Source organism: Rousettus aegyptiacus, unplaced genomic scaffold, assembly GCF_014176215.1.
Source record: "Rousettus aegyptiacus isolate mRouAeg1 unplaced genomic scaffold, mRouAeg1.p scaffold_m13_p_16, whole genome shotgun sequence".
Taxonomy (NCBI): Eukaryota; Metazoa; Chordata; class Mammalia; order Chiroptera; family Pteropodidae; genus Rousettus; species Rousettus aegyptiacus.
Genome location: NW_023416291.1, coordinates 19,075,805 through 19,101,275, shown reverse-complemented (window position 1 = coordinate 19,101,275; position 25,471 = coordinate 19,075,805). Strand labels below are relative to the sequence as shown.

At 33.3% G+C, this 25,471-nt stretch overlaps 1 protein-coding gene across 13 annotated transcripts in view; it reads right to left on the bottom strand.

Annotated features, from left to right (window-relative positions):
• ARFIP1 (ADP ribosylation factor interacting protein 1) overlaps positions 1 to 25,471 on the bottom strand; it is an 81,571-nt gene that overhangs the window by 23,632 nt on the left and 32,468 nt on the right. For 7 of the 13 annotated variants that reach the window (XM_016144589.2, XM_016144590.2, XM_036233557.1 and 4 more), the window contains 5 exons: positions 22,587 to 22,695; positions 18,905 to 19,000; positions 17,232 to 17,344; positions 11,451 to 11,672; positions 4,781 to 4,938 (listed from right to left, as the gene is read on the bottom strand). In XM_016144589.2, coding sequence (XP_016000075.1) covers positions 4,781 to 4,938; positions 11,451 to 11,672; positions 17,232 to 17,344; positions 18,905 to 19,000; positions 22,587 to 22,695 — 698 coding nt within the window. Of the gene's footprint in view, positions 1 to 4,780; positions 4,939 to 11,450; positions 11,673 to 17,231; positions 17,345 to 18,810; positions 18,834 to 18,904; positions 19,001 to 22,586; positions 22,696 to 25,471 lie in introns of those variants that run through there. The other 6 variants (XM_016144594.2, XM_016144593.2, XM_016144591.2 and 3 more) reach the window with 4 other exon arrangements.

The following is a 25,471-nucleotide window of genomic DNA, read 5'->3' as shown; positions in this document are numbered from 1 at the left end:
ATCTACTATGTAATTTACATCCTATCACAACTCAATTCAGGCTAGCTACAGTTTAAGTGCTCAACAGATACACATGGCTAATGGCTACAGTGTGGGACAGCACAACTCAGGATGGGTTTCCATAACATTAGTATTGAGAATGTGACATAGCATCTATGATGAAGCACTTACCACCTTGTGTTCCCTGAGATGCCTCCCCCTAAAACTTGCCCACCACTAACTGAAATAGTTACCCCACCCACCATCACTCCACAATCCCACAGCCCCTCATAATATCTCTATCACAGCAACTGTGTAAGTACAATATTACCTTGATTATTAAATAATGACTTATCCAGGAGTCTCGACTATTCAGTACGCAGCTAAGAAGAAGCAAAGTAACCTCTGATTTAGTCAAAATCAGCATCACAAACCTTATGCCCTGAAACTAATGCTCTTTATTCAAATATCTGTAGTACAATTTATATCTCCTATTCTGGGAATTAAGACTATTTGAAACAACATAAACTATATTGTATATATGACTTGAGATAGAATACATCAGTTTCTCACATTGAGCCTAATTTATTCCTAACCTGTACTGAAGTTAACAAACTTGATCTTTCTGGGTCAAAAGATTACTCATTCATTCATTCACTGACACATTGATTCATTCAACAAACATTAAGCAAACACCTGCTATGTTCCAGGCACTATGCCAGATAGAGCTATAAAGATGAACAGATAAAAGTTATTCTTCCAGAAGAAGTCTAGAAGGAAAGAAGCTCTTAAACAACAACAAAATGAGATAATGGAAGCTGCCATGAGGGAGGAAGGACAAGGTACAGTGGAAATAAGGAGGAAGGAATATCAAATTAGGTATTTGAAAGGCATCTCAGAACAGAATTAAAATCCTATAATTAAATTTTAAAGAATGGGAAAAGCTTACAGGGTGGACTGGAGCAGAGAAACTGGTGAAACATTCCAAGAAGAGAAGAATATGGACATTTGTCCATTCTAAGATACCATGAAACATCTGGGAAGTAATTCAGTATATTAGAACCTACAGCTGGAAAACAATAATGGAAGAAATTAAAGCCCTACAGGAAGGCAGGACTGAGATTAAGCAGGGCCTTACAGGCCACGCTAAAGGGATAAGATTTAATCCAGTAGGACAACTGATGGGAAGCCACTGAAGAACTATGATCTAGAAAGTAACATGTTCTATTTCTTTAGGATAGAAAGATGACGATAGTGGCAGCATAAGGAATGGAGGATGAACTGGAGTTAAAGATTAAGAAATAAGAAGCAAGGAACCCTTTTATAAGACCATGGGTAAAAGGAAAATGAGTCACCGAATCAGGGCAATGGCAGTGGAGCTAAGAAGGAGGGGAGCGATACTAAGGATTTAGGAGGCACGGCTGAGCTGGTGATGGTAGTTAGATACATCCCACGGGTGGTGCCAACTGCACGACCACTCTGCCTGCCCTTCGCTAGCTTTGAGGTCTTCAGTTTTTCATCCATAAATGGGAATGATATTCTCTACATGTATATAACTTCAAATATATAAAGTACTAAGGATCAGGTAATAATATCTTTAGAGTGCTTATTATTATGGCCAAATTAGAAGTCCAAAAGCCAGAAGCAAATGTACTAAAAACAATAAAAAATAAACGAGAAAAAAAGTAGAATAAAAATAAATAGTAATTAAAAAAGAAAAGTAATATGTGGTGATTTAATGTGAAGACAAATGTCCTTCAACAGTCTTGGAACACATTTCTAAACAATAGTGATTAACTTAAACATAATCAAAGTTATAATACTGACCTTATATCCCTTAATTTTTACATCCAGTTTGTAGATGGTATCAAAGTAAAACTCTCCATAAGAGCTTCTCTAACATGCCCATTACAACCAGGAAGGGAAACACGCTAAGTGTTCAAAATATAACTCTTCACTTCAAGGTTGCCAGTCTGAATTGAGTCCATATCAATAAAGTTAGTGAAAGCTGGTTACTTTATGGCTTACGTAAAACTTCTAGAGAACAGGTGTCCACATCTGAAAAGTCTTGACCACAATTGACTCCCTTGTTGGTGCTGCTGTGGAGAAGTGTTGAATGGACTGTTACAAGGTTTTCGACACATGAAGCACCAGAGGGCTAGGAAATGCTGTACACAATGCATAATGGGGAGCATTAAAAGGCCACCCAGAAATTTGCCTAAATTGCTACTTTATGTGCTGGATCAAATAGCTGACCCTTGCCCTAAAAGTCAGTAAATTCTGGTTTTGACAGGGAAGATAATTCAGCTACTGAGAAACTTTTAATCTGGGATTCTTTTTTTTTTAATGTTCTCCCTCAGTAGGTAATGTTTTAGTGTTACAACTAGTGAATTCCTCAACTACTTCAGAAAAAGCACAGAAAAGTCAAATCCCAAGCTAAGCTTGATAAATTAAATCATATACTGCAATTTCAATAAGGAAGAATAAATTATGGCGTAAGGTCATTACTGTTGGTAGTTTTTAAGGCACATATAGAGGTAGTCAAAAGGTTTCCTGAGAACCAGCTAACAAATACATATACCTTGATTTATAATTTTGTTCAAAAGTTTTAAACAAATCTGTATATTGGATAAACGGATAAACTGAAATCTTAAGAATTCTCATTATGAGATGTAAAAATTATTTTTATAATAAGATGTGAAAATCTGAGATTAATCCAGTTCAAGCTTTAGACCTAATGATCAAAGGAGAAGGTAGGAAGCCCGTGGCTCTCGTTTTGGTTTTTAATCGGCTCTAAGTGAGCAAACCATTTAATCTCTAGAGGCTTATTTTTCTCCCCTGCAAATTAAATATAAGATATTTTGTGTATGAACGGTGAGTTATCTAATAAGTGTCTTTCTTTAATATGGGTTAATATTTTTAAAAGCACATTAGAAATAAAGGCTGAAAAGAAAGATACAGCATGTTTAAAATAAAATATTCTTAGATTTAAATATATATTTTAGTAACTAAAATATATTTCACAATAAGTAGATAATTACAAAGTAGAGAAACAGAAACTAGTTTCACATAATGCTTAATTGGGAGGTACGTGGCGGTATTTTTGAGACAAAAGAATTTTCATCTTCAAAACCCACAAATATTAAAACAACTTGAAAGACTAGAAAATAAGAATGATTAAAAGATAAGAGTATTCATTATGAACAAGTTTGGACATTATGAATAAGGAACAGACAGAATTGAAAAATAACCAAATTTTTATAAAAGGAAATAAAAAATATACATAATAAATCCTTTGAAAAATACAGACAATACCTATGAAAGGATTTAAACGGAGACAGGAGAACCAATTACTGGCACTGTTATTGGAGGGATTTCTATTGAAGAATATTTTATTGAGCAATTCCTTCAACGTTATTGAGGAATATCCTATTGGTAGATTCCCTTTTTACTCCTTTTTCACCTTCTGATTTCAATATTGTTAGTAAAGAATTCAAACAATAAAGAAAAGTTAAAAACCAACTCCAAAACCTAAATAAGGTACAGAGCCCCATCTCAGCCCTTCTTCCCACCAGACAACCACAGCTGTGTGTCTTGACCTTCATTTCCAAGTTATTAAGAATTTCATATGTTAATCCTAAACTGAAAATTACAAACAGCACAGGACAGAAACACCTCTTCTTTTGAAAAGATCAAAGTTAACTTTCCGAGTGATTTGGGCTTTTACTTATGCAAAGCCTAAGAAAATATATCCTTAAGAATAAGCATTCAATTGCAAAAAAGGACAAGATGAATTCAGTTCTCACATCATTAAACTAGGGCAACAGGCCAAAAAGTACAGTTACACTTCTAGAAGGTAATGTTTGTATTTCAACTGTGGTTTAAAAAAAGTATAACAGAAAATAAAAATTTCAAGTGGTCAGAGGAAAACACTCAAAGGGGACTGGAATGAGTGTGAAAAAAATTGGGCCTGGAATCAAAAGCTGAAACATGCTACTTTTTAGACATTTATAAGTATTTATTAACATGTACTTTGTTTACCTAACAGGATGGTTATGAGAGTGAAATCATAAATGCATGTGGATGTATAAAATATATGAAAACACTGCATTATAGACACCTATGAAAACATAAGGCAAATATTTATGTAAAAGGTAAATTTGTAAGAGTTTAAAGGCTGATTACAATCTGGATAAATGGAAGGTCAGGGAGTTGGTATCCACAATATAAACACAATCATGGGGGCAGAAATGAGCTTGTACATTCAAGAGAAATCACTGAGACTGAGTCTGTCTATTGTGGAAGCTGTGGTAGTAAAGGAGAAAGGTAAGCTTAGGACAGACTACAGAGGGATCTATGTCTACCTGGTAGTACCCAAGGTCCTGTCGCCTTCTAAGGAAGCTGGATCTGGGAGATCCTTCACCTCCCTATTCTCAACAGGCAGGGTTTGAACACGTGACCAAGGTTCAATTTGACACTCTCAAGATAATGAAGCAAAGTATTCTGGAGCCTTATAGAAATTCTTTGTGGTAGCTGCAGCAGCATCAAGGACCAGGGATACCCAGCATCAGAGTCTTAATTAGATTCTTCTGAGGCATTATTTTGGCTTTAGTTCGCGCCTGTTTCTAGCATCTCTTCTCTTGCTTTTCTTGTTAGTTCTGTGGGCTATCTTATAACCTTCTAATACATTCTTTTCCTGCCCATATTAGCCAGAGTTGGTTTCTCTTATTTGCAACCAAAAATCTTAACTGAACTATGTGCCATCTATAAAACAGATAATACAGTGTAAATTTATACCTACCTGGCACTTTCATACTGTTTCACAGTCAGTAATGTGTCTTCAATTGTTTTATTCACCAAAGTGCTCACACTGGCAATGAAAAAATTAATAGCTCCAAGAAGAGTCTCTCCATTTTTTGCCAGGAGCTTCTGGGTATCTGCGTTATAGCCAAATTCTTCCTAAAACAGAAAAAGTCCCCTTAATTTATCCAGTGATAAATGAGTAAATGTGACTTAAAAAATCTCAAACATATCACTAATGGAAAAATATCCTGATTTAGAAACCTAGCTAGAGAAGTTTTTTTTTCTTTCAATGTTTAAATAGGAATCTAAATCACAACTAGCTATATAATTACCAAAAAAGTCTAGTAAACCAAAACAATCATCAGCTCAGATGCACGGCTCAAATCAAATAATTTTAAAAGTTAAACTACTTTGTACTAGAAAGAATATTTTCATTTCTACACTTTGTTTCTATTATACTGTAAGCACAGATGTTAAGAAGAAAAAGATAGCAGATTATTAATCAGAGACTATAACTTTTACGACCAAATTAGGTAATAACTGGTTAAAACTTTCAGACATAAAATAGATTGCAATTTTTGTGTTTTGACTGAATCTCCTCAAAGTATAAATATTAACAACACACATTTCTTTGTAAACTTAGAGACCGGTCAACTCCCAAGCTCAGGTCTATCTAGGCACACAGCTGAGGAAGGGTCACTCACACCAGTTTAACTCATTTCTCTGAATAAACTGAATCTTGGCTCGGCAAACATCACACGTGACTCCTACACTTAAGGCAAGGACTAACTCGAAATTTTCAGCAGGGAAAGCTTTCCAGCCCAAGTTTGATTAATTAACAGATTATCAAGAAAATGTCTGACCTAATAAAAAATCGGATCATATCCTAAGATGTATCACTCCATTTGAGAACTCTGAAATCTGTTACAACAGTTTTTAATTTCAGTTGAAAAAAATGCAGTATTAAATCAACTAGAATCTTACAAGATGCAAATTTAATGCTACCATTATAGTTATAATTAAATTTCTAAAGATAAAATAGTCATTCAATAAATAATAGCATGAAAGTAAAATCATCTTTATCATGCTAAAAACATTTGCCATTTAAGAGAGGTCCAGTAATTCTTTTTTTTTTTTTTTAAATAATTCCTTATTTTGGACTCAGTCTTCAACATTTACAAACCTTGATTTGCAAATACTGGCAGATAATAGGATTACATAAAAAGAACATCAATCAAAATTAAAATAAAAGGCAAAACAGCTGAAGATTTTTGGCACCAAGTTTTTATATAAGCTAAGTTACCCACTGATAACTAAATAACTGTTACTGGACACAGAATAACATGGAAGAAAACATTTTTAAAACTTTTAGAAAAAGTTCACATAACATTACAAATATACTTATTACCTTTGGTATTAAGTAAAAGGTAAAAAAAATCAACATGAGGTAGAAAAATATGAAAGTTGGACTGTATATAAAAATCATAGTTCATAAAAAGTTAGGAAACGTCCATCCACTGCATAACAAAGGCTATATCATTGCATCATATCCCCACAACGATATTCATTTCTGAAAGTTCTCAATAGCCACAATTCCACATTATTAATTTTGAAAATGCCATAAGCTCTAATTTAGCCACTGGGAGATCTATACAGCCTAGAAGGCAGCTCATTTACTAAAAACCAACAATACAACTAGATGAAACAGCAGCAGACTGAAAAACTACATAGCAGAATTTGGAATCCTATATTTACAGATGAGAAAAACAGGCCTAAATTCAAAGCAGGCAGGAAGAATAAACTAACACTGTTCTGTTCAATGAATGTAAATCTCACCTACAATTCTGTGAAGAATATGTGTATAAAACTTAAGATTTTAATGTATAATTTGAAAACAACTAACTAGAATAAAAAAGTTTTTATAGTAAGGTACAAGAGACATAATAGTAAAAAATATAAAACAATTAGGACTAGACAGAACTGAATATACATATGTATATGAATTAGAAATAAATACATAAATAATTTAATATGCTTTTTTTTTTTTGGCACCAAAAATAACATAAACCATCACTCCTAAACTTCATTTAGTTGATATGTTGGTATTCTCAGTTGGACAGGGGCATTTTATACATTATTGTAAATTACCTTAGCAATTACAAATAAACTAAACAAAATAATCAAAGAATATATACATCAAGAATAATTCTAATCTACTGCTGAAGGAAGGCCAATTCCTTGATCTAAAAATTTGCTTGCTTTATATATAGAGAGAACAAAGTTTCAAAACATCTGCATTTTTTACTCTTTTACAGCTCTGTTATTTACATTTACCAGATGTAAATGACCTTCACTTTCCATTAAATTTATACATCGGGATCACATAACAGAAGAATCTGACTGGATCTAAAACATCAAGTTTTACTAATAGAAATTATTACCTGATTAATAACAAATGGGCTATTTTAAACAATAATAGACAGAGCAGTAAAAAACTAGAATCACAAATATTGATAATTGACAGTAATATAGATTGTGTAAATTTTCCTAATTTGATGTAGACGTTACCCTCTAAAATTAGAAAATTCAATTTAATGAGGTGCCATGGTATAACAGAACTAGGAGTCAGGAGGCATGTAAAAATGGTTAAGGGCCTGGTTTGGGAATTAAAACAGTTTGGGAGTTCACATCTTGATTCTGTCACTGACTGGATTTGTGTCTTTCATGAACAACTCCAATTCTTTGTGCTTCATTTTCCTTACTAAAAACATGAGGGTCATTCCCATACAGGCTTGACAGCAAAGTGTAATGAGATAACCTGTGCAAAGATTCTGACAGACAACAGGCATTCATTAGAAGATCATTTCCTATCCCTTTCAGGACATTTTTTTTTTACCAGTGGATTTTGGTTGCTTCTCTAGAAGAAACAAAAGAATTGGACTAATCTTTAAATTCTTCCCCAACTCCCAAATGTCACAATTCCAACAGCCATCACAACCATCATAATTTGTTCAGTTCCACTATTTGCCATGCCCTGTGGTATTTTCCACGAATCTGTTAATATGGCATAAAGTGGGAGGCAGTGGATGCCAACATTTCACCGCTGCACTCCATAAACTCTTCCTCATAAGAATCAACAGGCAAAGACTGTTGCTGGCTGGCATGACTGATTCTGATTACCCAGGGGAAACTGGACTGTTACTCTGCAATAGAGGTAAGGAAGAGTATGCCTGGGATAGGTGATCCCTTCAGGCATCTCTTAGTACTATCATGCCCTGTGATTAATGTCAACGGAAAACTATGACAACCCATTTCAGACAGGGCTACCAATGGCCTGGACCCTTCAGGAACGAAGGTCTGGGTCACCCTACAAGACAAAGAATCAAGATAGGCTGAGGTGCTAGTTGGGGGCAAATGCAATATGGAAAGGATAGTGGAAGCTATTATGACTGTGAAACTATTTGCAGGAAGGAGGACTACAATCATTATTTCTTCCTTATTTTATTATCACGCCAGTCTAGATGTTGCTATGAAGCTATAGATAGGGGTGTGTGTGTGTGTGTAAAGCACCCTGCTATGAAGCTACAGATTGGGGGGGGGGGTGTGTGTGTGTAAGCAAACACATGTTTTCTTTCCTCTCTTATCTCTTTATAAGATATATTAACTTTACATTATAGTATTGAAGTTACAGCATATCAAAGAAAAAAGTGAATGTCGTCCAAGGATTTTGCATCTTCTTCTGGGGAAAGGGTTAGTGTGTCTTTGATAATATGCAGGATAGCTGTATCATGTCACCTGGAAGTAAGACTTTGTCACTCTTTATTTGAAGACTATAGTTTAAGGAGAAGTGTATAAGTGCTAAATTGACAAAAGTTGGACTGTGATGGTTAATTTTATGTGTTAACCAGTTGTTTGGTAAAACACTTGTCTAGATGTTGCTACGAAGGTACATATTTTGTTGATGTGATTAACATTTACAATGATAAACACTGTAGATGTGATTTAAGGTGACTTTAAGGAAATTATCTTCCATTATGCGAATGAGCCTTATCCAAACAGTTGAAGGCCTTTAGTTTTCCTAGAAGAAGGAATTCTGCCTTACGACTATAACATAGAAGTCCTGTTTGAGTTTCTAGCCTGCTGACCTACTCCAAAGATTTCAAAATCATGTGGGGAATTTATTAATATCTACCTATTATCTAGCTATCATCTGTGTGCGTGTATGTGTGTTCTACTCTGGTTCTATTTCTCTGAAAACCCTGAATGATACAAAAACTTCCGTCTTGTTAATAATGATTTCAAATTTTCAATACACCTTCAACAGGTTATAGTTTACCATTATTTTTACATTTATAAACATCAATTAGAATGTTCAGTCCAGTGAATTATCTATTTCCTTCAAATCGTTTTGTATATACACTTGCCTTCAGCATCTGTTCACTAACAAGTCTTATCAAATACTTTTTGGTGCATAAACATCATAAAATATATCATATCTTTTTAGCAAATAGGATGATCCAGATTCTTGTCCAAAAATGTTGCATGATGGAGTCATTTCTGTTGAATGACTAGCTAGATGAAAATACCTGTGATGGTTAATTTTATATGTCTAGTTGGCTAGGCCAAGGTGCCCAGATACTTAATTAAACATTAGTCTGAATGTTTCAGTGAAGGTGTTTTGGGATGAGATTAACTGAGTCTCCACAGTTGCATGAATCAGTTTCTCAAAATAAATCTCTATATATCTATACCTCCTGTTCAATCTGTTTCTCTAGAGAAGCCTGATTTCCTTTTTGTCCTTAATGATACATTGTTTCTCATTGACTTAAATTTAAGAAAATTTTTCATTTAGGATATCATCATCAGAAGACTCACAGATTAATATTTCACTTATATTATCAATTTTACCATCATCATTAAGAGTCAATACTACTATCTCTTTGCAGTCATCTTCCAATTTGTCTAATAGTTGTGGATAATTTTTTCCTCTGGTATTCTTTTCTCTTTGTTATTATGTGCAGAAAATGGAAAATCTTAAATTCTCAATGGTGCTGCACAAACATTAAAAAACAAAACAAAACACAGAAATGGTTTCTCCAGATTTTTTTTTTTTGGCAGCACAAACAAAAAGTATTTATCTCACTATTGTATCATTCTTCCATGTAATGCATTCTTTTTTCTTACTGTCATTTTTAACATGGTTGAAAATAACTGGTGAGTAATGATGAAATAATCTGTAATATGATGAAACAGCAAAATGTTTTAAGATGTAGGAAAATAAGATTATTAAGATTCTATATTATGTCTTGATTTCTAATGGACCCATATGGTAGTTGCAAGATAAAAATTTTATTCTACAAAAAATATATGTAAATTTTCTCATTGGAAGACCTCTAAGAAAGAATAAAAGTAATGAAATATCAGTCCTTACAAAGAGTTAGAAATGCTCAAATAAAAAACTCAAAAGATAATAAAAATACTTACTAGATCAGCTCGAGCATTAGATGTGCTAATTTAAACCATTTAGAAGTGGACCTAGCATACAGTAAGCCCCCAATCTGTGTTAACCATTATAATTAACAGGGTTTACTGAGTGTAGCATCACTGATAATATGGCAGCAACACCTCTTCAGACCCTATACCCTGGCTATCTCTTTCTATACTGTGGGTTTTATGTCTGGCTTCCAGATCCTCCAAAGATTCCTCTTAAAGAGACAACAAGAGCTCTAGGAGAAACATAGGCAGGTCTACATATAAATTCCAGTTCTACCTTTTATTTGTTTTGTGATCTTATAAAAATTACCTTGGCCTCAGTTTCCTCATGAATAAAACACAGATAACATTTCTTGCAGTGTTGTTAGACAAATTACATCTATAAAGGCCATAAAGCACCTAGCCCATTACACTGGAACTGTGGACATTCAATAGCTGCAGCTATTATGATTATTCTGCTTTCCGAATATTCATTATTTTTTTGTCTAATGACTCAGAATTGAATCTAGTTTTTACTATTATGATATATATCGCCATCTCTAACCAAATTTTCTAAGTTTCTAGATATTATCAAATGATTTAATACTTTAATTATCTAACTCTTCAAGTTAGAAGGCAAGAGATTTCTACACCATTTGGCTCCAGGTGAGGGGAAAAAAGACATAAAAGGAGTCACTTCAGATAGCATAAGAAACTGTAGGAAACGCTTTGCTAAATACTTACAGAAATACATTCAGAAAAATAATTCCATTTTAAAATTAATAATTTATTTTAATGATTTCAGTAAAGTATATCATAAATCCAGTCAAGCAAATTACTATTCATTCAAGACAGTTGAAGACTAGGTAAAAGATTTTCAATAGGTGCCAGATTTACATTTTATCCACGCCCAGCAACACACAGAGCTATGATTCTTTCTGGGTTCAGGCAGGCTAAATATTCTTTTTCCTTTCCAAGTTCCCTTCACCCGAAACCTCAATACAACTGTTTCACTATGTCGACAGAAGTCAGTTGGGCCTTCTTAAAAATTATATGAGATATCTTAAAGAACACCTCAAGATTCCAATTTTATTAAGAGTTCAGCAAATCGGAAATGTAACACATTACCTCCTAGAACACCCCTATTGCCATTTTCGTCCCTCTTGCTTCCCAATAGCTATTTAAAATAATCTTACATGGAGTTCTAGTGACTTTAAACTCAGGTCAGCAAATGCATCTCCAAGCTGCCTTTGGGTATGCACCATCTGGAAAAGCTGGGTCGACAATGTTTGAGCCAGTCTTAAAATATTTTCGTATTTTTTCTTGTTATCTCTTAATACATCAATCTGTGCTTCAAGTTCAAGGTCCACAGTTCTTGATCCACGGCCTAGCTTCTCAGAGATAATTTGTCGAGTGCACTGAAAGTAGAAAGATGCACTTCGTTTAGGAAGAAAAAAAAGAACAAAAGAAAAAACTAATAATAACCCAAAGTACAAACGCTAGAGCATATGGCATACACCATTTTTGGCTTCACACAAGCTAGCCATTGGGTTTCACACAAACTGAAAATGTCAGTCCCCTAAGAAGTTCATCAGGACTCAGAAAGCAAATTTACCAGACATACCTAATAACTATTACTAATCAGAGGAAGTTTTAAGACTTATCTAGCTAATTTACATACTACCAGGAGATCTCTCTCATAATCAAATTTCAAGATTAGTGCACCTGGGTAGATTACTTTAGACAACTGAAAGACTTGGCATTGATTTAAGAACAATATTAGACTGCTAATATTGGAATATGAATACCAAAATTATATTCTTCTATTGATCTCGAATGCTGTTTTCCCTTCTATCTTTCCCTTAAATATTTGTGTGTATGTGTGTGAGCAGGAGGAATAAAGGGAAGAAGAAAACAGGAAAGCAGAGTGGGTGGGGAGGGGGAGAAGAAGAGGGAGTGAAAAAGGGGAAGAGATGGAGAGAGAGGAAGGAGGGAAGGAAGAGAAACAGGTAGAGATTAGAGATTCCTGAATTCTTTTACTTTTGCTCAGATAGAATGACACTAAATTGCTATTCTACTCTGCCCCCAAAATAATTAATTTCAGAGCACACAGAAATAAGTTTTCTAGTATTTTTTGCCAGAAATAAAAAATTACAAGTAATTTCACTATTCAATAATATATTTTAAGAATAACCACACAGGGTATTAATATACTCATCATTTAAAGTTAACAAAAATATTCTTAAAAAGCAGTAAATATGGCAATCTTTGAAATATGCATATTTGCTCTTTTATCATATCTTTCAAAGTTTGGTTAAAATTAATATTTGTTGCAAAAATTAAAGCAATTACTGAAATAAAAGATGAATTTCCTCTTCCTTTCTTTAATCTCATTAAATAGAAATCTACTAAGTTTGATGGGTAATCTAGACTCTCCTTTAAACCTATATAGCCACATACATATTTTTAAAGTAAACATAAGACCAAGCTATGTTATACATAATATGTAAACATTTCTTTTCTATGAATAAATATCTTAAGATTTTTCCTCGTCAATGCAAATAAATCTATATTTATCCTTTTTTCTTTTTTGTTTGTTATATCTCTCTTTCTAATATTAGCATACTATATGCCATTTTTCTACTTAAAATTAAAATTAATTCTCTATGATATATTCTCTATTCTCATCAATTAAGTATCTTTATGAATAAACATTTTTTATAAAGGAGTTTTTTTATAAATGAGTTTTTAAAAAAGTAGAGAAATTATGTATATAATTTGAAAATGAAAGAAAAGGTAAGAGGCCAAACTCACGCAAAGGAGATAAAACTACTTCTATGGAAAACATACAAACATTCTGGAGAGATAAAAATAACATCAAAAGAAAAGTTTAAGTGCAAACTTTGTGATTTTGATGAGAAAAACATCAACGAGAAGTAGTATCTGAAATGGTAACAAAAGAGATATACCACTCGCACCAGGATTTTCCCTATGCAGCATTACCAGAGACATTTACTGTATTCGCAAGCCAAAACATGGGGTACCTTCTATAGCAACCCAAACTGCTAAAAGTCAAGCAGGCAGAATTCACTGAAGGAGCCTGGTATACTGGGCAAAATAAAAGAAATATCTACTGTTGTCTGAGTGGCCATTATTCCACAGAAGTAATGGTTACAAGCAGACAGTAGGGTCGAAGGTTTAATTAATGAGCAAATGCTGTTCTGTTTCCAGGAAGCTAAGGCAGTGGGAAGAACAAGGCGATAGTGATTATGAGGCATATTCAGATAAATCTGGACACCTGGACTTACAGAGTTTGTATTCTAATACACAGAACGATACACTCTTAAGGGAAATCGAAGTAAGCTGGAACTGAGAGTGCCAGAGGTGGCCTACGTGGAGCTTTGTAAAGAAAACTGTAGTGAGAAAACATAAGCCGTTGGTTAGTCATTTCCCCACTCATCAGGATCCCACAGCAAGTTTCTCATATGATCACTGAAGAGGAGATTTTTTAATTTAAATTACTTTCTAGTGTGTACTAAAATTATTATAAATCAAGTTTAAATTAGGAAAGAATTAAGAATCTCAGTTCTCTTTCTTCAAAGGCCCTGAAAATTCACAATAAGCTGGTGGCCTTATTTGGTTTTCCATACTTATAAATTAAGAATTCACTCTGAAGACAATAGGACACATGGAGCAAAGTTTAAGAGATAGGAAGAAGCAAAAGTAAATTACTGCTCTATGGAGATCTCCTATGGGGGGAGGGTGGATAAAATAAAGTGATAGTGCACAAAATACCATGAATCAACATCGATCATACAGTTCATGAATTTACAAGACAGTCACTGTGTAGCCTGAGTATTTAAATAGCACCAAGAGCTTTTTCTGTAATGCCAAAAATGAATAAAAACATTTAAATACATGAAAAAGAATAATTTCATGGCAACAACTGATAGATTAAGGGTGAAGGATAAGGAAAAAGAGAATGAAAGTAAATATTAGAAACTGAACAGGAGAAATAGGTCAATCCGTAAATAAATAAGGCAATATAAGAAAAATGAATAAAAATTTAAAAAATAATGGTTTAAAGACAACAAATTAATTTGATAAAGGTGTCAATACTGATTGTACATTCTTAAAAATTTCAAAAAAAACATTTAGTGTTTGGGAAAGATGCTAAATATCTCTGAGTAAAATCAAGATTATTCTTGAAAAAAGTAAGATAGATCTTGAAAAGTATTCTATTCCACACTAGGTTTGGTTTGTATAAAAACAAACCAAAGAGAAAAACCCAGTATTTGTAATTGTTTCTGCAGATGAGAAAGAGTAAGACAATAAATAAATTTTGGATTAAAATTTGTGAAAAATCAGGTGGATTGAATGAAATAATATTTTAAAAGATGGATTCAAGGACTAAACTTAAAATCGGCCCTATTATATATTTGGTTTTAATCACCAGACTGGTCTTGGAGCCAAAATAACAACCAAATAAAGGATGTGCTAAATATTCTCTTTGAGGAAAAGCCTTAAAGCGTTTGCTAGAGAACAGAGACAGAAAGAAGAAATAAGAGGTAGAAATCATAAAGGAACTGAAGTCCAAGAAAGAAAAAATTATACTCAGAGCCAGAACTGTTACTTAAGAGTAAAATGGATAAGTAGCACAGCCCCAAATCAACCAAATCAGAATCAATACTTGAAAGATTATCCAAATAACAATAAATGTCTTACATTAGCTCAAAATTTGGACCAAAAAGGTAGAGGCTACAAGAACAGAGTCATATAGAGCCAATAAGGTCATTATACTCTGAGGCTCTCTTAGTTGAGAGGCCTACGTCAGCACAGACATACTGGGCTACAAACTCCATAAAAATCAGGTAATTAGAACTTTCTTTTTCTCTTTTGAACTTAGAATGAAATACCCAGTTATGTTCTGATGAAAAAAATTTTCAGTTAAAAATAAAGTGATCATTCTGAGAAAAATGATAACTCCTTCACACAGTATTATGCCATGTGTACAACATTTTAAAGACTGGTCATTTTTATTAACACAAATTTTAAGAAAGGCTGAATGTAGTTTGTTAATATGAAAGAACTATAGAATCTTAGCAATGATTCAACTGAGATCACTGTTGAGGTAGGAAGAACAGATAATAAAAGGAACAGATAACATACACATCAAGAAAAAAGATATGGAATATACAAACCACAAACTAAATGACATAAGAGGAAGAAAATCTTAAATTTTGTAATTTGTAATTACTAGGATTTGGTTCAAAAATAAGACCTGTGATTCTTCGGGTTCAAAATGTGTGAACATAGAATGTTACTAGTTAAGAGGCAAATTTCACGAACAAGTAAACAAAGAAATGATTGAATAAATAAATTTAATAAATGAATGAATGCAGCTTAGTCTGGTATGAAAGATAAACAATTGAAACGGAGCACAATGGGGAAATCTAAGCAGTAGGTAAAGACAGGCTCATGAACAAAACAGGTGTGAGAAGGCACGATTTCGTTAGGAAGTCTGGATAAGCTGGTATGGATCACTGGATCCATGGGTAGAAGAGCAGGAGATAAAGTCGGAAAGATAGATGGGGTCAGATTTATGACATTCTGAAGACAATGGGGAGTGGCTGAAGGATTTTAAGCAAGAATGAATCATATTTGGCAGAGTATAATATGTAGTCTGAGAGAATCTGCTGAGAAGCCATTATAGTAACATGAGAGAGTAAGAAACACAGGAAATATGGCTGTGAAGGTTAGAATGAAGGAAAGGGGATAAAGTCAAAGAATATTAAGGAGGCAGAATTCATTTAATGATTAACTAAATACATCAAATCAGTGAGAAGATGAGTTGAAATCTGAATATCTGAACTGTTGTGATATGAGAGAATATAAAGAAAAAAACAATATTTGAAATGAGATAATTACATCCTTGAGAACGAAAGGGGCGATGATTGAATAGGATGTCTTGAATGAGGACAGTTTAAGAAGGCATCAATTTTTTACAACTACCACTGGCATTTCTCAGTTCTCCATTGGCATGAGCTAAGTAGTTTTTGGAAAGATTCATGGAGCATGTTGCAGGCACTTTTACCATCTTAAGAAAACGTACTTCTGTAGAAGATCTCAGATATTTTAAAAGTATAACTGAAAGAATAAATTCACTTCTGCGTTACTCTTGAGAAGATATATATGACACATGTACTCTGTATAAAAATATAGACAATTTCTGATTTACAAAGACCCACAATCAATTCACAAATATAGAGAGCCTTATGGCTCTCACCTGAGCTGCTAGGGCTTCCACCCACTTAACTCTTCTATGAATTCTACTGTCTTGTCTTTGTTACGATTTAAAGATACTGAGTGGATTGGGGGCTTGGGCTATTTGTAATACATCAAACAAAGTAGAGATTAAATAACTTGCTTATTTGTTTTATGAAGAATCACCACCAATGAAGAATGACCAAGTAAGAAAAATGACCACCAATTACATACTCTGAAGCCATTCAACTAAAAACACTAACTTTTGAAATCCAATTGACTGGTAATGTGATGGTGTCTGTACAGTTAATGTTTAGTTATTACAATAAGATCAAAGAATTCCCAATTCGAAAAACTAATATACTCCTCTTGACATTCAGTTGCTGTAAAGTATCAAAAAGAGGGAGGTAGGGACCCACATATCTATAGAAGTTCTATAGCTAAATATATTCCAAGGCAATATATTTCTTTTTCAATTATGTATTATCTATCAATTATGAAGCATTTTAGTAGATTTACTCTTTTGCTACTTTTTAAACTACATTCGTGCAAAGATCAATAATAAAACAAAATATTTCATTTTCTAAATGCATTTTTATGTTTAGATGGCATTATGCTCTCCTCTATGTTCATATGATTGCAAATAATGTGAATAACATACAAATAAAAAATCTTAGTGCCAGCCGGAGTGGAAACATTAAAAAATTACAAACCTTGTAGGTGTTTAGACTCCATTTTCTAACAAGTTCTAACTTTTCCATTGCAGGATTTTTAATTTCATCTGCTAGAATAACTGGTCCACTATTTGTCTGTGTTTTCTGGCCACCTGCATGATCACAATAAAAGATAAAAACACAAATCAGATAAAGACAAGTAGGGAAAAACAAAACAAAACAAAACACTGATGCTATTCAAATTAACTACTCGTGCATTTGAAAAATAAAAAGGTTCCCAAAGTGAAGGACTACAACTTCCTGGACTCACTGATGATAATTTCCTAACACTTAAAAAATATTTCCATTAAACACAAACACTGTATGGTTTGTACTAATTCTTTAAAAAGAAATGTTGCATTCAGCTCTCTTTTCTAAATAAGTGCTGTTTACCTCAAGAAAAACAAAATTTCTACAATTAATCTTATAACCTAAAGACACTAAAAAAACTGTGTCCCTAAAAATCTGAAAGCACCCATGCTCCTTATAGTGATCTCCTTTCACTGTACTATACAGAACAGAGAAACGATAGAATATTACTATAATTTTGCAGGACTTAAAAATACAATTTGAATTTGGAAATAGTCATTAAAAACATCTTACCACCACTATGAAAAGCTGGGTTAAAATGAGACCTACTTTGTACCTCCTCCTATTAGAGGCCCTCCACCAAAAACAACCACAGTTTATAAAGGCAGTATAAAGCGCTGACATAAAAGCAACTCTACAATTATACAGTTCTTAACGGTCAAATACTTTTTCATAGAATATTAAATGCTTATAATACTAATGACTTGGGATAGAAACTTTATAATAATTTTAAAATAATAATAAAGGAGAGGAGAAAAAGTTGTAATAAATGGGTTTTAAAAAGTAGAGTCAGCAAAATTTTCTTTTCTCACTCCTATAGCCAGACCAGGCTATACCATGCCTTAAAATAACTAAAATCAAAAATGGTATAAAAATCAAACACATTTAAGAATTTACAAAATTCTCCTAGAAACAAAATACGAAATGTTAACATTTCTTATAAAAACATGGAGTTCGATTTTTTCCTGTTTTCACAGTCCAGCAATATTAAATAAAATGTAGAGCAAATTCAATGTGAAGAAATGGATTTTTCTCAAATATTTTTATTAGGTATACCTGGTAAATTACAAGGTATTTTGTTACAATCTACAAACTAGTTGTAAGATGAGGTTGAAAATAGGAAGCTATAACCTTTTCCATGTGACCCATTCCAAACAATGAACAATCCAATTGTTGAAGGCTCCTTTCCTGTTTAACTGAAACAGCAGAGCTGCAAAGCTGAGAGTTTAGGATCAAGTAAGTGAATCCACATTTTCCAGAACAAAGAAAGGATGATTTTAAATGAATCAAATTTTATAATGTTTTTTAATCTTAAAGTGAATTAAATTTCAGGTTTGAGATATATATATATATATATATATATATATATATATATATATATATAATAACTTTGAAAAGCCAGAAAGATAGTTATGGCTAGAAGGATTATTTCCCTTATTGTTAAAAAAAAAAAAAAAGCAGCCACCAAAAAAGCCAGAATAACACACACCTAAGAATATAAGGCAAGTGATTATGAAATTGAGTGAATTAGTTTAGCTGTAGCAGTAGCAAGAAGGGCTTTATCCCATCAGTGCAGTGAATACCTGCAGGAACAATTAAATCACTTCCTTGCGGAGCCAGCGGACTAGCTGCGACCCTGCTAGGAGACATGATAGGTGGCACCGGTGGTGCTGGGGAACCTGGAAAGGGCAGACATTTCACTGTGAAAATCCTTTTCCTCTTCTACACATTGTACATGCTGAATATAGGTTTACTGACATTTCCTTTAAATATTCAAAAACTAGGATTAAAAACTGAAATTAATATATTTCCATTTCTTACAGGAATGGAATAAAAAATAAATGCCCCCAGTTGAGTTTTGTATAAATTTTTCATCAAACTATTAAAACCAAACAAAACACATAACTATAAGAAGAAACTCGGCAAGACCACATCTAAACAGGACTTTACCTGGACTCTGCTATTTCAAATCAATTACTAGAATGTGACTAAAGTTCCATAGTTGACTGATTTAAAGCATAAGTAATATTTTATAATTTGCTACTACTCTTACATATGAAGGAAAGCTCTTCAAGTAGAAATTCAAAGGCATGTAATACCATATCAAATTTATAATCAAAATTTACAGAAATGAGACTGAATCATAGTCCTCACAGGAACTGTAGCCAAAACTTTTAAATCAAAAATGAAATGTCACATAGTATAGATCATTTCTATTCACAGTATGGATGCAAGGGACCTACATCAATTATGTCACTTGGGAATTCATTAGAAAACAAAATCTCAGGCTCTGTCCCTTAATGATAAGGGGCTTAATAAGGCTCTGACCCTTAATAATTTAAAAACCTTAATTTGGACTGGATCTAACATTTAAAATCCAAACATGCAATAGACTTAAGTATGTTGGTGCCACCTCTCAAGGTGAGGGATACTTGTTTCTTTATAGCTGTTGAACCATAAAATTTGAAACTAGAAGGGATAAGGGAAATCAACTAGTCTGACATTAAACTATAGGAAAAATAAGGCTCAGAGAGGCTAAAACAGCTTATTAGAGGCTCAGATGTTCTGAATCCACACTATAATATCTTCATTGTTAAGTTCAACACAGAAAACACCAATCCCTAAGTTACTTATTGAGCTGGAAGGCACTTTAATAGATTATCCAGTTCAATCACCATTTTTAAAAAGACTGTATCTCTACTAGTCAAGGCACAGGGTTTCTCTATTACACAAGGAAGTAAGTAAATGACTGCTGTAGTTCCATTTCTTAATGACCCCAGGAACAGAGCCCTGCTGTTTTCGTTATTACTGTTGATTAATCTTGCATAAGACACAATCTTATGACACAACATGAAATGTGCATAGTATATGTAACAAATGATATAGAACTTCCCAAACTAAAACGGCAAAAGACATGGTGCTGAGTAACTGGGTACTCAGATTTTTGCTTCACTTTCAAGGGTAATTATCACTTCTCTGTATCTTCAATCCTTTCAATTACTAATTTAGAGTAAATTAGTTATTAAAACCAGTCACTAGTACCTGATAAAAATAATTCTTAAAAGTCTAGGATCTTGCTAATTGAGCGAATTTGATATATTAGCTCTGTTTCATCTCAACAACAGAAATCTAGAAATATGAATATATGCATGCAATGATTAAAACCCCATTAAAACAAAACTTGTGTACAAAGTACATATCATTCTTATATGAGCTTTGATTTATTCATGATTTCCATGATTATTAATTCTGCAACATATTTGTTAAGCAGATTTCAATATTTGTTATTAGGCTGAAACGACGTAGAATTTCCTTTAAATTTGCTCTAGAGATGGAAAAGTAAATGGCTAATAAATAGTCTTCTTGCAACAACTGTTCAAATAATAAAGTCATCATCATTCGGTCATTTTTCCAGAGAGCTAATGCAGTCTCAATAACATTAACATTTTTTCCTAAGACCTATTTCCTCAATTTCAATCATGTTGCTCTTTCTCATGTTCATTCCAATTTATCTATATATATGTCTTAAAACAAAGGCATTTAAAACTACAACTTTCCAATGAAATGCTTAACTAATATGAGTATGGCAGAATGATTATCTTTTTGATATTATCTTTTTGATATATTAGTAATATAGCCTGTATCAAAAAATATTTTATAAAGCAAACTCGAAGACACATAAATTACTGCCATTATTGCGAAACATAATTTTTATTCCAACTTGAAGGATTAGGATGATCTACAAGCAAGTGAAAATGACTGGCATTTTCATACTCGTGCACAGCAGTTTACAAATGGCCAGTTGATTTTAATTATTGTATAATGCTATTCCATTTAAGGGGAAAAAGATTAAACCAAATGTCAGCTAAATAATTTCACTGAAAATACTTAAATGTCTTAATAATAAAAGTATTTTTTAATTCTATATTGATATTTAAATTTGGAAATTAGTTATTCGTCCAAAAATGGTGTCACATTATACAAAGTAAGCCTTCTACCTTAAACTCTCATAATTTTAGGCACTCAAATATAGAATACTATTATCTGCAAGACAGCTAAGGATTGCAAAGGCATGGAAATAACTTTTCTTCATTTTGTAAAATCACAACGTTGTATTAAAATTAACATACTTCATTGAACATAATCTATAACTACTACTTTAACTAGAGCTCTGTCAAGAAAACAACTCATTTTTTACATCCAAATGTTTATATAATTTTTCCTTCTTTGACTCATGTGAAACTGAAAAAACACTTAAAAAGAACATTAAAAAAAGGAGGTAACTTTGTTCTTCATATTAAAAACAGACACATATATGGAATAGAAAAGTGCAGAAAAGAGTTAACAAAGGAGGTCCAACTGCTTATCCTTAAAAAAGACCAGCTTACAAGACTGACTATTGATTGGTATATGGGAACTTAAATTTGGGGAAGATTTCCTCCATTCCCAGAATGTTAAGACTGGCTCACTATGCCTAAACTGTTTATATAAACCACGTGGTCCACGCTAAACACTTGCTTTCCTTCTGGGAGTCTGCAATCCTGGTACATGCTAGCTAGAGGGGGCCTGTGTGAACGATCCCCAATAAAAACCCTGGGCACTGAGTCTCTCTCTAATAGCTTCCCTGGTTAGCAATACTTCACGCATGTTGTCACAGTTCTTGTCATGTTGTCACAGCAGTGGAATTAAGCATGTTCTGTGTGACTGTACTGGGCCTAGTTTCCCCCAGACTCTGCCTCAGGCATTCTTGGCTTTTGCTAACCGTGCTTGCCATACTTTTGCTAAAATAATCATAGCCATGAGTATGACTATTGACTGAGTCCTCTTAGCAAATTACCAAATATGACGCTGGTCTTATTCCTATACAGTATGTATAGTATAAAAAATAGAAGTTATATTTTCCTAATTGCTTTGAAATAGGAAATAAGCATTGTACAAATCAACATTGACTTATAGCTATAGTTTGCGGTTATAAGCTAAAATAATTTAAATCTGCATTCTTAATTTCTGAGTTTTTATTTCGCTATTTTAAAATTAATTCCCTAATAACAATTGGTGAAATTATGCACATTGATTTATCTACAGACTCCTACTAAACTAATTCCTAAATTATTTAAATGGAAGAGAAAAAGGAGTATGTTTATTATTGGTGTTTTATCACAGAATTAAAGGGCTCAACTCTTACACTTTCTTAATAAAGATAGCATTTGATGAACTTCTCCCATCCTCCACCCCAGTCATCTTTAAAAATACGTGGGCTCTTACCTTGAAGTGTTCCTGCTTCAATAACCCCCTCTTTGGTACTGTCAAAACCATGAGATGTAATTTGGGTTTCTGAGAGACCAAGTCCAGCTGGCAATGAACGTTTCAAATCCTTAGCAAAATTTGAATAAGAGAGAAAATTTTTGCAAAAAATCTCACATCACAGTTCAGCATAATTGTGTCCTTTTAATCACATCTTAAATTTTCTCTCTACTATGTAGTATTTCCTTATGCTGTCACATGGCATTCTGTCATGATGTGTAATCAGTAGCAAACTCAGTAAGATTTGCTATTAAGAGGTACAATGCATGTTAAATAAAAAATACTTTCATTATTCTAGAACTAAGCAGCAGGTAGATATCAAAATACAATTTTCAAATTTCTAATCTACTGCTATATCAGGAAAATCATTTTAAAGAACAGAATTAAGACGACTAAAAAAAGCCATGTTTAATAGTAAAAAAACTGACCGATGTCTAATATAATCACGATAAGCTTGGCTCATGGTCAGTATAAACAAATCATTCACTTGCAATGTTAATTTCCCTTTGATTTCAAGGCTGGCTTGGAAAACCGGGTTTCTCTGACGTCAACTAAGGTGAGGTAAAAGAAATTTCCTGCTATCTAGATTACACTGAACACTGATATTCGTCAACCTAACTGTACATTAGCTTACAACTGGAACTTTACTGTAATAAATATAATATCCAACATTCTGTCTTAATAGTTAAGAAAAAGAAAGAAATCAAGAAATGTAAATTTCCAATTAAAAGTCCCTTTTTTCTGGCTTAGATATGAGTAATTACTCAATTTTCATAAGCAGAGTCTATGAATGGATCCTACCAGTTTTCCACAATAACAAGTTATTGATTCACTAGAAGACAAATATGTCTTTAAAATCCTTTCTTAATACTCTACCCCACCATACATAATTTACAGCTACAATTTAAAAACTCGGAACATTTTGAGCTTCCCAATTTGCAAAGTCAGAACTTGCGAAGTCAACACTTAACAGATACGGTCTCTCATAACTGACAAGTGTTGAGAAGGGTTTTTCTTGAGAACCTCATTAATTTTGCCTAACCGATTACCTGATTGGTATAGTGGACCCTGAATAACTAATGAGGTCAATTCTCATCTTATATGATTTATGAAACAGTGTTTGATATTCTCTCCTTGCTACACATTCAACTGATTCATCTCCCCAATCTCCAAATTCGCAAGTGTCCCAGGGTTCAGAGAACTTATTCATACATTCATTGGATGATCTTACCGATTCTTAGAAATACATTGACGACTACCAAATGTATGTGTCTTACCTGGGCCTCCCTCTTTAACTCCAATATATCTAACCACATACCTGTCATTTCCACTTACATATCAAATAAACATCTCAAACTTAATATGTACAAAATTGATTGATTCCATAGTAAATCTCCACCCTTCACAGACAAAACAAAACAAAAAAATCAGTTATAGTTTTTACGTCTTTCGGTTAACGGCATCTCTATTACCAAAATCTTAGACAAAAATCTTAGGAGTTATCTTTGACTCTTCTTTTTCTCTCATACTCACATCCACACTATCAGCAGATCCTATCAGATCTACCCTCAAAATATACCCAGGATCAAACCAATTCTTACCACCTCCACTACTATCATCCTGGTCTAAGCCAGCATCATGTTACCTGGATTATTCCAAGAGCCTCCCAGATGGTCTCCCTGTCTGTCCATGACACACACCTCTAACTCCACACATCGACCAAAGTTATCCCCTATGCGAAACTCTCCAAAAGCCCCCAGTCTCACCTGACATAAAACCCAGACTATTAAATATTCTTAAAGGATCACATGATTTGACTTATGTCCTACTAGCCTGAGCCTTGCAGCCACACTATTTCTTCAAAAACAATAAACCTACCTCTAGTTTAGGGCCTTTCCTAGTATGCTCTTCTACCAGAAATCCAGACTTTTTCCTTTATTAGTCCTTTAGCCAGAGAGGCTTTTCCCCACCAACATATAAAATAGCAACTCCTGCAATCTTGCAATGAAATTCCCTTTTCTGCTTACTGTGTTATTTTTCTCATAGCAGTTACATCTAGGTAATATATTATGTGTATATTTATCTTTGTCACCCTTCCTATACTGTAATCTTTATGAGAGCAAGGAGGTTGTCTATTTTGTTTACTATATATTTAATGCCTGAAATAAGTGCCTGAGACGTAGTAGATGTTCAATAAGTATTTGCTGAATCAACAAATGAATTTGTTGAGTGAACTAAAGAACTTATGACTCAGCACCATTAGATTAAGAAGCTCCTATACCAATAGGTTTATTTTTTTAAAAAATTAATTTAATGAGTTATTTGCTTATTCTTAATTATATGTTAGGCTTTCTGGGCAAAGAAAAAGAGAAATACAGTCTTTGCTTCACTGGAGAGACAAGATATACAAACATTAACATAAAAGTAGAACTTAGTACCCAAGTAAAGACAGTAAGCATCACAGGAACTCAGAATCGGGACTAAGCCCATAAGAACCAAAGAGGAAAGAAGAAAACACTGCTTGAGCTCTGGAACATAAAGGATTTATTTTCTAATTAAATCAGCACCAACTTTATGACAGCCACTGCTCTAGACACTGTATACACAGCAGTATAGAAAACAGGTAAAGTCTCTGCCCATACTATACCCACACAGGGGTTGGGGGGAGGAAGAGACTGATAGTAAACAAATGAATGTATGGAAGGTAATAAGTAAGTAGTAAATAAGTTGCCTTTTTAAAAAAAATTTTTTAAAAGGGAGGATAAAGAGGGATATAGAACGACAGGTGAAAGGTGCTACTTTAGGTGGGGTACGCAGGGAAGGTCTCTCTGAGGGGGTCCAACATG